Source organism: Oryza sativa, chromosome 2, assembly GCF_034140825.1.
Source record: "Oryza sativa Japonica Group chromosome 2, ASM3414082v1".
Classification (NCBI taxonomy): Eukaryota; Viridiplantae; Streptophyta; class Magnoliopsida; order Poales; family Poaceae; genus Oryza; species Oryza sativa.
The window spans coordinates 12,058,956-12,070,548 of record NC_089036.1 but is presented as its reverse complement, the minus strand read 5'-3'; the positions used below and the strand labels follow the sequence as shown (position 1 = coordinate 12,070,548).

Genomic DNA, 11,593 nt, shown 5'->3' with positions numbered 1-11,593 from the left:
CCTAGTGCAGCTGGGAGGTTTACGGCAAGAAGTTCAACTACCACAAGGTTCTGATAATATTTCCTAGAATTGGACTACTGTGGGTTGCTACACAAGTAAGAGTGCTTACTCTTATTAATTCGAAAGATCCTACACACGTGTCGATTTTAATTCCCTCTGGTCGGCCCCAGCTGAACCAAAATTGAGGTCTTTTGGCTGGCTCATTCTCCATAAAAAACGTTGACAGCTCAAAATCTGCTGCGAAGGCATTGGCCTTGCAACTGGATTTGTTGCCTCTACACATGTGCTTTCGAGGACACAAATCACCTTTTATGGGACTGTGCTTTTATGAGAGAGGTGTGGACCTTAATCCAATCCTGGCAAATTTTAGCTCCCATTAACGCTCAGCCGATTGATGCTGGGAACAGTTGAGCAGATCACAGAGCATTGATACCAAATGAAAGATATCCAAAACTTTCTCCTCACACGCGTCAAGTGGGCCCCACCTCCAACCAAAGACAGCGAAAAAAAAGGCAACCGTCCTCACGAAAAGGAAAGGCGCAGCCCACAACCTCCACCGGCCACCGAAGCTCTCGTCTCCTCCTCCCTTCCTGGGGAAGCGCGACCATCCCCTGAATCCCCCAACACCCCCAAACCCTCGCGAGCCCCAAACCCTAGGATCCATTCCATTCCCCTCTCTCTCTCTCTCCCCGCGGCCGGCCGCGATGATGCAGATGCTGGGGCTACGCGGCTCCGCGTCCAAGGACCGGGACCGGGGCCGCCGCGGCGGGGACGAGGCGTCGCCGGGCCACGGCTCGCCGTGGACCCCGTCGTCGTCGGCGTCCTCCCCGCGGTCGCCGTTCGCGGGGGGTGGGGGTGGGCGGCCGCTGCGGCTGGTGTACTGCGACGAGCGGGGGAGGTTCCGGATGGACCCGGAGGCGGTGGCCGCGCTGCAGCTCGTCAAGGGCCCCGTCGGGGTCGTCTCCGTCTGCGGCCGCGCCAGGCAGGGCAAGAGCTTCATCCTTAACCAGGTTCGCTCTCGCCCCCCTCTTCTTTTTACCAATGGTTGAACAAATCTGTCCTGTGGATCGGCACTGGAACACTAGTAGGATCCTGATAAGAATCTGGAAGAAATAAATATCAGTTCGAGGCACTGTAGGGGACACTGGTAGGGAAGGTTGGGGTCTTGGTTGGCGGCGTAAACATTTCATTTAGAAATAGGAAGAAAAGACAACATTTCGTGGGTTGTATGTCTCGTGCAGAAATTGCATTGCAAAAGTAAAACTTTTGCTTACCGTGTTTTTTCTTCTCAATAAACTTTCCACCTGCGGGAATCAGTTTTGGTCCCTGTTTTTTCTTCTTTCCGCTATACATTCTTTCAGAACCGTGATAAAGGTTGGGTGTATTAAGGCATGCAACTTTCCTAAATAATCAAAGAGGGCCAACTTTTCTTATGCATTGTGTGTACTACCATATTGGCGTATTGCTGCCCGGTTACTTTGGTCATTGATTCGATGAATTTATGGATGACTGATGACACTTACAAGATTCTCCTGAGGATATTTTATATTTGTTAGACCTTAACATTGATTCTGGTCTAGTGGACCATGAAACATCCTTTGGTATTTATATAATGACTTATTAAGGATTATGATGTCTTGAAAATAAAATCGGAAAGGAAGATGGACTAAGTGTGGTATATTTTCTATTTTGTGGAATTGATGTATGCTAACAAGGTTTACCATAAGTTTCATTTTTTTTGGGTGTGAAATGACTGCAGATGTCCTTTTACTCCTATCAGAGCATGACCTGTAAAAGTATTTCTATTAGACTTTGTAGTTTGGAGAAGAGTCTGTTTTTGACATCTCAATTTCTTGCATTTGAAGCCTCGTTAGCAAATTCATATATATCAAGATTTTGATTACGGAGTACTTTATATACCAGCTAATTATCTTGTCAAGGAGTAATCTGCTCTATTTCTGTGTTTTTGACAGCTTCTAGGAAGAAGCAGCGGATTTCAAGTAGCAAGCACCCATCGGCCCTGCACCAAGGGCCTTTGGATGTGGAGTGCCCCAATAAAAAGAACTGCACTTGATGGAACTGAATATAGTCTTTTGCTTCTTGATACTGAGGGCATTGATGCATACGATCAGACGGTGAGTATTGAGTAATACCTCGATGATCCCACTTTGTTGCTAAGCCTCAGCTTCTTCAAATATTGATCCCATGTGTTCTCTATGTGTTGTCCATTCTTCAACAAACACCTGTTCCTTTGCTATTTCCCAAATGTTTATGCTGTCTCATGCACGCATTGACGTTTATGCAACAGCCCTTTTTATGTATGCATGATTTAGCAGACTGCACCCATCTGGAGTTATTGATGTAATTGAGTGTTCTCCTGGTGTGTTATCAAACATATTCATGCTTACAATTCTGGCCTACCTATGGCATACTGATACTGTTACCTTTATCTGCTTGACTTTTGCTTGTATGATGTGTAGGTCAGTAATTAAATTTACCTTTATCATGTGATGTTACCAATGTAATATATTGCCCTGGTGTGTTGTCAAACATATTCATGCTTAAAATGCTAGGTTTCCTAGTGCTTAGGGTATGAGTTTATGTGTACTTGTATAGAAGCTCAAGTAGAGGAATATGTTCAAGCTTTGAAGTCCTTTCCATATATTTTAGGATTACTTTCCCCTAAATTTATGGACTAGCCCTAGTGGTATGGTAGCTACCAGACCTCATCGACCTCATTCTTGTACCCTAGTCCCAATTTTCCATGAAATCTCAACAGATATTTTTTTGAATAATTTTTTTATTGTGGTGAGCCAAATTATGAAATTTCATGATGCATACAAGTAAAAACTGAAAACCCGGAATTTCAGATCATAGAAACCTGCTGTGCTTCATGTATACATCATCGTTTGATAAGTATGGAAACTTGGGAAGTCTGAATATCCATCTGTCTGCTTTCCTGTTCATTTTCACATTTTTGTTTTTCTGGTCGACTAGAGGTTCAAAACAAGGCAGCAATTTGTTCTCAATGAATTCAAGGTAGTGCACTGATGAGATGATCTATCTGGTTTATATCCCCAATTTTTGTTTAACATCATCACTCAATTCATGTGTTTTGCTTATTGAATGGAAGAGGTTTTGATCTAACAATTGCTTGATGGCTTATGCAAATGCATTTCCCTTATTTTCTTGTGCATTTTCTGAAAACAGTTCAGCATTGTCCAAGATTTTGTTTTTGTGATGATGCAAGAAAAGTAGTAATGAAAAAGAAAACTTTTAATCTGTAGTCTATACATTACTGACTTGTTTCCTCTTTGGCAGGGCACTTACAGCATTCAGATATTCTCACTGGCAGTCCTACTTTCAAGTATGTTTATATATAATCAGGTGTGGTGCAATTATGTCTTTTGTCTTGATCCTTCCGTTCTGGCATATGACCGAATTTCACTTAATAAATTATGGGATTTTTCATTCTTGCCTTATCTATGTACACCTTATAGTATTATCTGGTATATCATGCATGCTTTACTGTGAGTTATTGAAGGAAATTTACTTCAAATGCCAAAATTTATGAAAAGGTTCACAGATAATTTATACTTTGGCTAAAGGTTGTCTAAGTATCTTTATGGTTTGAGAATTCATATTTTAATTGAGTTTGAGTTGATGACGGAATCTTAAGGTAGTGCAACATAGCGATGCTGCTGCTGCATTAGGGGTTGATTTTAGAGTAGAGAAAGAAAGCAGAAGCAGAATTTTTTTTAAGTTGGAAAAGAATGTTGGGTAGATACTTGAATGAAAGAAACAGTCAAACAATTTGTATGCACTCCCCTCACCATTTGGCAATGACTAAACTGTTAAACACCTGAAAGGGTTGTTTCGAGACATAAAAATTTTATTGATGACTTGATGCTGCCTTGCTGTATAGAAAACCAGCATTGTGCCCATGTGTTGTGACTGATCTTGAATAAATATTTCACATTCAATTTTAAAAGTCAGTTGTTATTAAAAAAAAATCCATACATCATATTATCAACCAGCAATCTCATATATGCATTTGCAAATAATGAAATACTTTGGCAAAACAAAATATAACACACATGCATATACATAAATATATCAACAGAAGATCTGGATTGAGGGTGTAGAGAACACGATCGCCAGCTCCTCTTTTTAAGGATTAAAGGTACCTGATTGACTTGGCACTATCTGTCTGCAACTAGAATGGCTTCAATAGGCTGTCTGTTCTTGTGGACAGACGATAACAAAATGGTCCATTTATGTACTGAGGTTTTTGGTAGTATCTTTTTTGGCCATATTTATTTTTCTCTTACCAGTGTAGTGCCCAAAGTGCGTTTTAAATAAATAATTAAATATATCATAAGTTCAACTTAAAAATGAAAAATAATTAGCCTTGAATGCAACAAACTGCATGCGTGCATTGCATCAACTAGCCATGCATATATACATGTGTGAAGACAATGCAATCCTTTACAAACAAAGATTACAAAGTATTAATAAGAATATTTATTGTCCAAATAATTAATTATGTTCCAAGCATATGTATAATGTATTAGTTATTTGGTAATGTGTCAGTTTTGTTAGGAAACTAGAGGTATGGTCTGTTAGGAATGTTAATATCCTACTCTTGAGTGTCAAGTTAGATCACAATTTTCTCTATTATTGATGCTATGATGATGTGACCCCCGAAGGCATGAGAAATAACATAATTGCAATGTGTTTTATCTTTTGGCACTAAACATGTTGAAATGCACAATAAATATACCTTACTGTTCTTTGTTCTTTCCATTTGCAGATGGGTGGTATCGATGAGGCAGCTCTTGATCGCCTTTCACTTGTTACTGAAATGACCAAGCATATCCGTGTGCGGGCAAATGGTGGGAAGTCTACTGCATCAGAGCTCGGGCAATTCTCACCTATCTTCATCTGGCTACTGAGGGTAATTGATTTGTGATTTTGATCTTCCTTTTCCATTTATTTTTTGTAAACTATTGAAGGATTTCTCTAGTCTAAGATACCTTTTTTTAGGATTTTTACCTAGATTTAGTTGAGAACGACAGGAAGATAACTCCACGAGATTATCTTGAAATCGCTCTGAGGCCTCTTGAAGGCAGAGGAAAAGATATATCTTCAAAGAATGAGGTACTCTAGAGTACTAACACCTGTAATTTTCTTTTTGTAGTTTTCATTGTGATTTACAATTTTATTAATTGTTTATTTGAATTGTCTTAGATCCGTGAGTCCATCCGTGCCCTCTTTCCTGATAGAGAATGTTTCACACTAGTGCGCCCATTGAACAGTGAGAATGAACTTCAACGCCTTGATCAAATTCCTGTAAGTCACTTTCCCTTCTGTTATCACTAGGGCGCATATGGATTTAGGGAAAAGAGTGGAGATAGGAACAAGGAAATGGAGCGAGTCATAATGCACCCCATATTCCAATCTCTATCCCACCTTTCTATCCCAAAGTCCAGATGCGCCCTTCCCGTGGGATGCATGCTGAAATAAGTGTGCACAACATATCTGAAAGAACTGTGGGCACCACTTAAATTGGACCATTGTCTTGTTCGCAGATAGAGAAATTGCGGCCTGAATTTCAAGCAGGACTCGATGAATTAACTAGGTTCATTTTAGAGAGGACAAGGCCAAAGCAAGTTGCTGGTACAGTCATGACTGGACCTGTACTTGCTGGTGTAACACAGTCTTTTTTGGATGCAATAAACAACGGAGCTGTACCTACTATATCATCTTCTTGGCAGGTATTGTTGATTCTTGAGCCATGGCCCTAGACAGTAGAGTGATGCATATTGGATGCACATTCTAATATGATGGATAACATCAATGACAATGAGATGCTGATACATTAGGGTTATGAAAGAACCATGTAGTTTGCAAGTTGATATCATACTCTGAAACCAATTTTTTAATGGACTGTAGTTTGCAGCTTGAAAAAATAATATAAAAAGAGTAAGGTGTGGTTTGTAATGCGTACTTAAAATTATATGAATATAGATCTGCGTTGCCTACTTGTATCATCTTGAGTTTAGATGCCTTTGATATTTGACTGCAGAGTGTTGAAGAAGCAGAATGCCGTAGAGCATACGATTCTGCTGCAGAGGTCTATCTTTCAGCTTTTGATCGCACTAAACAAGCTGAAGAAGTAAGTTAAAAGGTTTATTCAGTATATAGCACATGCTACAAATTCCATTATGCCTTAACTCTGCATTTAGGATGCTTTAAGGGATGCACATGAAGCTGCTTTAAGGAAGGCACTTGAAGCATATGGTACCGTTGCTGTTGGAACTGGCACTTCCCGTATGCATTATGAGAAAGTTCTTAGCAACTTCTGCAGAAAAACATTTCAGGTATCTGCAGTTTTACTCTAATTATTACATCGAATCTGGTATTGCCGTTAAACATAATCTGATGTTGTGGAATCATACATATCGAACAAGAAGTTAATGACACCCTTAGTCATTCACATAAATAACAAGAGCACCGTTAGGTGTAAATAAAAACATTTCTTAACAATATCCGCTGGTTTATTTGATCATGGACTATGATGTTGAGAAAGTAAGTTTTTTTGTCTTTTATATGTTTGTTTGCCTTAAATGTTAATATTAACATAGTTAATAGTAATCAAGTGGTAAACCTTGTTAAGAAAGCTTCAACTTGTTTTCATTTTGTTAAGCTCAATCAACTATTCATCCTATTCCTATCTAATGCTTAATTCCTCTAATTGATATCATGTACTAGCCTTTGATTTATATGCTGGTATATTCAACTTTTCGTACCCAAGAAGTGAGTTGAGAACATTCCTTTAGCGTGACAGAATTTCAATTGAGTTAGTGCACAATTTGATATTGATTATTTTTTAGGCAATGTGCATAAGACTTGTGCATCATTGTTTTAAGATTGAACGGAGCAAAGTTGTCACACAACCATTCACCCAAGGCAAACAGAACGACCCAAAATAGAAAAGAATTAGCAGCTACTCCCTCCATCCACAAAAGTTACACCTATTACTTTTGTCACCAAGACCAAGGAAAAATTAAATCATCTTGGATGCTACAAAATGGAGGAGTGAATGCAAGCATGCAACCAATGAGTATTTAGATGACTCCTTGGATTCTAATCAAACATTTAATTTATCTCTTCATTTAAATCTTGAATGCATAAAGACTACAAATAGGAACAACTTATTTGGAAAAACCCAAATGTGAAATAGGTGTAACTTTTGTGGATGGAGGGAGTATCTTGCAAGAGCTTTCTGCGATCCACTACATGATTGTTACATTTGTTATTGATATAAGATCCAACATGTAGAAGTCTCAAGCCCTCTAAAGATTATTTTGTATAGTGTATATATCTCTATCTTGAATTCTTGATTAAACATTGTGTTGTTGATAAAATATCAAATAATAGGGTATGTTATAATGGATGCATCATGCTGCCCCCACCCCCACCCCCCACCCCCCAAAAAAAAAGGAAAGATTACCTTCATTTTATACCAAATAGCTAAGGATATGATATATGCCTGTAAAATTAATTGAGATTCTTCTGTGTGTCATTCTTCGTATGTTCCCAAATATTGCATTGTGGCTTACTGATGCCTTTGGTTCTTATTCCTGTGGCTCATTTGGTTTCATGGACTTACATTTGTTTAGGAATACAAAAGGAATGCCTTTTTAGAAGCCGATAAGCAGTGCTCAAACATGATACAAATTATGGAGAGGAAACTCCGAGCAGCGTGTTCTGCTCCTGGAGTCAAAGTTTCTAATGTGATTCAGGTATGTACCGACATCTATGCTCCTTTAAAAGACTCCAATGGTGATGGTGAATGACATCTGCCATCACCCAGCACAACTGCCATGTGATACCCCTAAATAGTGAGTAGGTGGACTCCTCTATAGACAGATGTACAAACACATTTAAAAGCAGCTATGTAGATTGACATGCATGTAAAAATTATGTGAAATAATTAGTATTGAGTACAATGGGAATATTTTTATTATGACTTTTGGGGCTTTAGAGCATACAGTGGGGGTTCTCTTGTTTAAATTCCAATGCAAAAGCACAGGCATTTAGCTAATGACATGGATGTTTGCTTGTGGCCATACTTACTTTTAAGTATGACTGTCAATGATCCAATTAAGCTAATTTGCTACTATTATTTTATTCTCGATACTCCTTATGTTATTTTTCACCTGGTGTTTTTATGGCATTAACAGTGTCCAATACACACCGTTGACCATTGCTTTAATAATTTTATGTTCATAAAAAACAGTAAATACACTGATGTCAGTAAAAACAGTAGCTTTGATGGAAGCTTTTGTTTCCTACCGTGACATTCTTTCATGGAAGCTGCTCTGGTGTTATTTCACTCTGTATATGCACTCAAGCAGAGACCACGTTACATTTTGCAGGTCCTGGAAAGTTTGCTCACTGAATATGAAACTTCTTGTTCTGGCCCAAGCAAATGGAGAATGCTTGCAGCCTTTTTAAGACAGTGGTTTGTTCCTGCCCCTACCTAATTGTTTTAATGCTTGCACTTACAGATATTTTGAATTTGCTTTTGTCTGGAGATGAACTGGATGAGAATCTACAATACGCCACCTATCTTTTGGTCAAGTGAGACTATACAAAATATTATTTTTCTATATTTAGCCACCTTAGTTTCTGCTGACTTGATCAAGTTGTTTGTAGAAATTTGCCTGCTGTCTCAACTGTCCCAACAACTGATAACTTTCATGGTAGTTATGTTATGTTGTTGAATTTGAAATCTCGAATGGCAATTGCATGTTAGATCATGTGTTGAGTGGTGCAATATTAGATGCTCCATACCCAAACTGTAGAATATAATTGTGTTCCAGTCAATTAATTGTGGTAATACTACCGTCCATCTAGTGCAATACAGCTGTAGTAATTTGTTCAGGAATCCATGACATCAATTATTTTCATTCCTTCTCTTTTTGTAAATCTATTGTCAAGTTAAAGTTAAATGGGTAATTCTGGATTTTCATTGTGTGTTATCAAGCCTGTTAATTAACCATCATTTGAATATGGATCCTTTGGTCAACTGGTCAACTAGTTGCTTAGCAAGCATATCTAAAAGTTACTACATCTTTTTCTTGCAGTTTGGAAGGACCCATATTGGATCTCTGCCTTAAGTTAGTAAATGAAGCTGAATCAGAGAGGACTTCCTTCGCATTGAAATATCGTTCAAATGAAGATCAGCTTGAGCTTCTAAAAAGGCAACTTGAAGCAAATGAGGCCCATAAATCGGAATATCTAAAACGATATGAAGCTGCTATAAGTGAAAAACAACGAGTTTCTGAAGATCACAGTGCTCATCTTGCAAACCTGAGGACCAAGTGTAGCACACTAGATGAGCGCTGCTTGAGCTTGTCTAAAGAACTTGATCTTGTACGCCATGAATGCACTGATTGGAGAGTGAAGTATGAGCAATATGTTACTCAGCAAAAGGCTGAGCAAGATGGATTCATTTCTCAACTAGCAACTCTTGAGTCCAGATATAGCTCTGCAGAGGGAAAGTTGGGAGCAGCCCGTGAACAGGCAGCGGCTGCTCAGGATGAGGCCACAGAGTGGAGGGATAAATATGAAACAGCTGCTGCACAAGCTAAAGCTGCATTGGAGAGATTAGCATCTGTGCAAGAGCAAATTAACAAAATTGCCCATGAAAGAGAGAGTGGTATAAGGGCTGAGTTTGCTTCACATCTGGAGGAAAAGGTAGGCCGTACCCACAACATGTTTCATATGCTTGAGTAAGACGGTATATATGCTGATAGCATCTTAATATTGACAGGAAGAAGAAATGAAGAGATTAGTTGCAAAGATCAGACATGCAGAGAGTGAAGAAAGTGTGTTGGCTGAGCGCTTGCAGGTCACTTAACCTTCATCACTACCTTTCAACCACTTCATTTAGTTGATGCATTTATTGTATGAGTGCTAGTTTTCTAATGCTGACATGTTTTTTCAGGTAGCGGAATCAAAGGCACAAAGCCATAACAAGGAAACTGCAGCCTTGAAGGATGAAATAAGAGAACTAACAGGAAAATTAGAATTTCTAAGAGACAGGGCGGTATCATTTGAAAAGCAAGCAAGAATGCTTGAACAGGAAAAGAACCATCTTCAAGAGAAGTTCTTATCTGAATGCAAGAAATATGATGAAGCAGAAGAAAGATACAAAGCTGCAGAAAGGGAAGCAAAAAGAGCTACCGAGTTGTCTGATGTAGCTCGAACCGAGGCCGTTACAGCCCAAAAAGAGAAGGACGAGGCACAGCGCTTGTCAATGGAAAAATTAGCAGTGATTGAAAGAATCCAAAGACAAGTTGACAGACTGGAGCAGGAGAAAGTAAATCTACTGGATGAAGTGCAGAAGATGCATAAATCGGAAACAGATGCCTTGTCCAAGGTTGCCTTGCTTGAGAGTAGGGTTGCCGAGAGGGAGAAAGAAATCGAGGAATTAATGATACAGAGCAATGAACAGAGGTCCAGTACCGTGCACGTCCTTGAGTCTCTTTTGTCAACAGAGCGTGCAGCTAGAGCTGAAGCGAACAAGCGTGCAGAAGCCTTGTCTTTACAGCTACAGTCTACCCAAAGCAAACTTGATGTACTCCACCAGGAGCTGACATCAGTTCGCCTTGTTGAGACTGCACTGGACAGCAAGCTCCGTACCACCACTCATGGCAAGAGGTTGAGAGAAAATGAAGTAGGCATGGAGTCGGTCCAAGATATGGATATTGATCGTCCGGAGAGGAGCAGAAAGAGATCTAAAAGCAATACTAGCCCTCTAAAGCATTTCCAATCTGAAGATGGCGGTTCTGTTCATATGGGTGAAGACAGTGTCACAGTCAGCACAGACACTAAAGATGGCAATCCAGATGGGTATAAAAAGCTCACGATTGCAAAGCTGAAAGAGGAGCTTACCAAGCATGGATTTGGAGCGCAGTTGCTAGAGTTAAAGAATCCTAACAAGAAGGATATACTTGCGCTCTATAAGAAGCTTGTGTTGGGCAAGTAAATTACCCCCGGTATCTGCAGAAATGCTTGACCTTATGCTTGCTGAGCTGTGTGAAGTATGTGGTGGAAGCGTTTCAGTTTGCAATGTGCATTTACTGTTTATTAGTACATAGAGTAGCATGCTACCAAGTAGGTTATATTTAACAAGAGAGATGCCTGATTGTTTAGGGCATTTGGTGGTCCTGCTGATTCGATTGTATCTTGGTGTAAATTGATCGATGGTTGGTTTGCGATTAGGATTGCGTTTGCTAGTTTGTAATTGTGTGAAGATTGCTAGGCTTGTACATCTGTGCTAATTTGACAAATGTAGTGTTTGGCTGGCTATCAACTATCGCCTGATCACTGCCCGATTTGCCGTATGTGTTATTACCACTGCTGTTTAGTGCCGGCGTAAATGTTGGCCCCGTATGCAGGGTAAATATATCTAGTGCATACAGATGTGATAAGATGCCAGGCGCAAACTGTGGACTGGTATTTGCGGTAACCGGGTAAGCAGGGCGCGGTGAAAATGACAGGCTCTTCGTGCAGACGT

At 39.6% G+C, this 11,593-nt stretch overlaps 1 protein-coding gene across 1 annotated transcript; it reads left to right on the top strand.

Moving 5' to 3' along the window:
- The first annotated feature begins 539 nt into the window (after positions 1-539).
- Positions 540-11,389, top strand: LOC4329117 (uncharacterized). Its single transcript, XM_015770317.3, has 14 exons — positions 540-1,010; positions 1,974-2,135; positions 3,322-3,387; positions 4,814-4,957; positions 5,047-5,160; positions 5,251-5,352; positions 5,592-5,777; positions 6,089-6,178; positions 6,249-6,383; positions 7,686-7,808; positions 8,445-8,530; positions 9,156-9,768; positions 9,845-9,922; positions 10,019-11,389. Exons 1-14 carry the CDS (start codon positions 705-707, stop codon positions 11,060-11,062), a joined length of 3,249 nt encoding a protein of 1,082 aa, XP_015625803.1. The 5' UTR covers positions 540-704; the 3' UTR covers positions 11,063-11,389.
- The last annotated feature ends 204 nt before the right edge of the window (positions 11,390-11,593 follow it).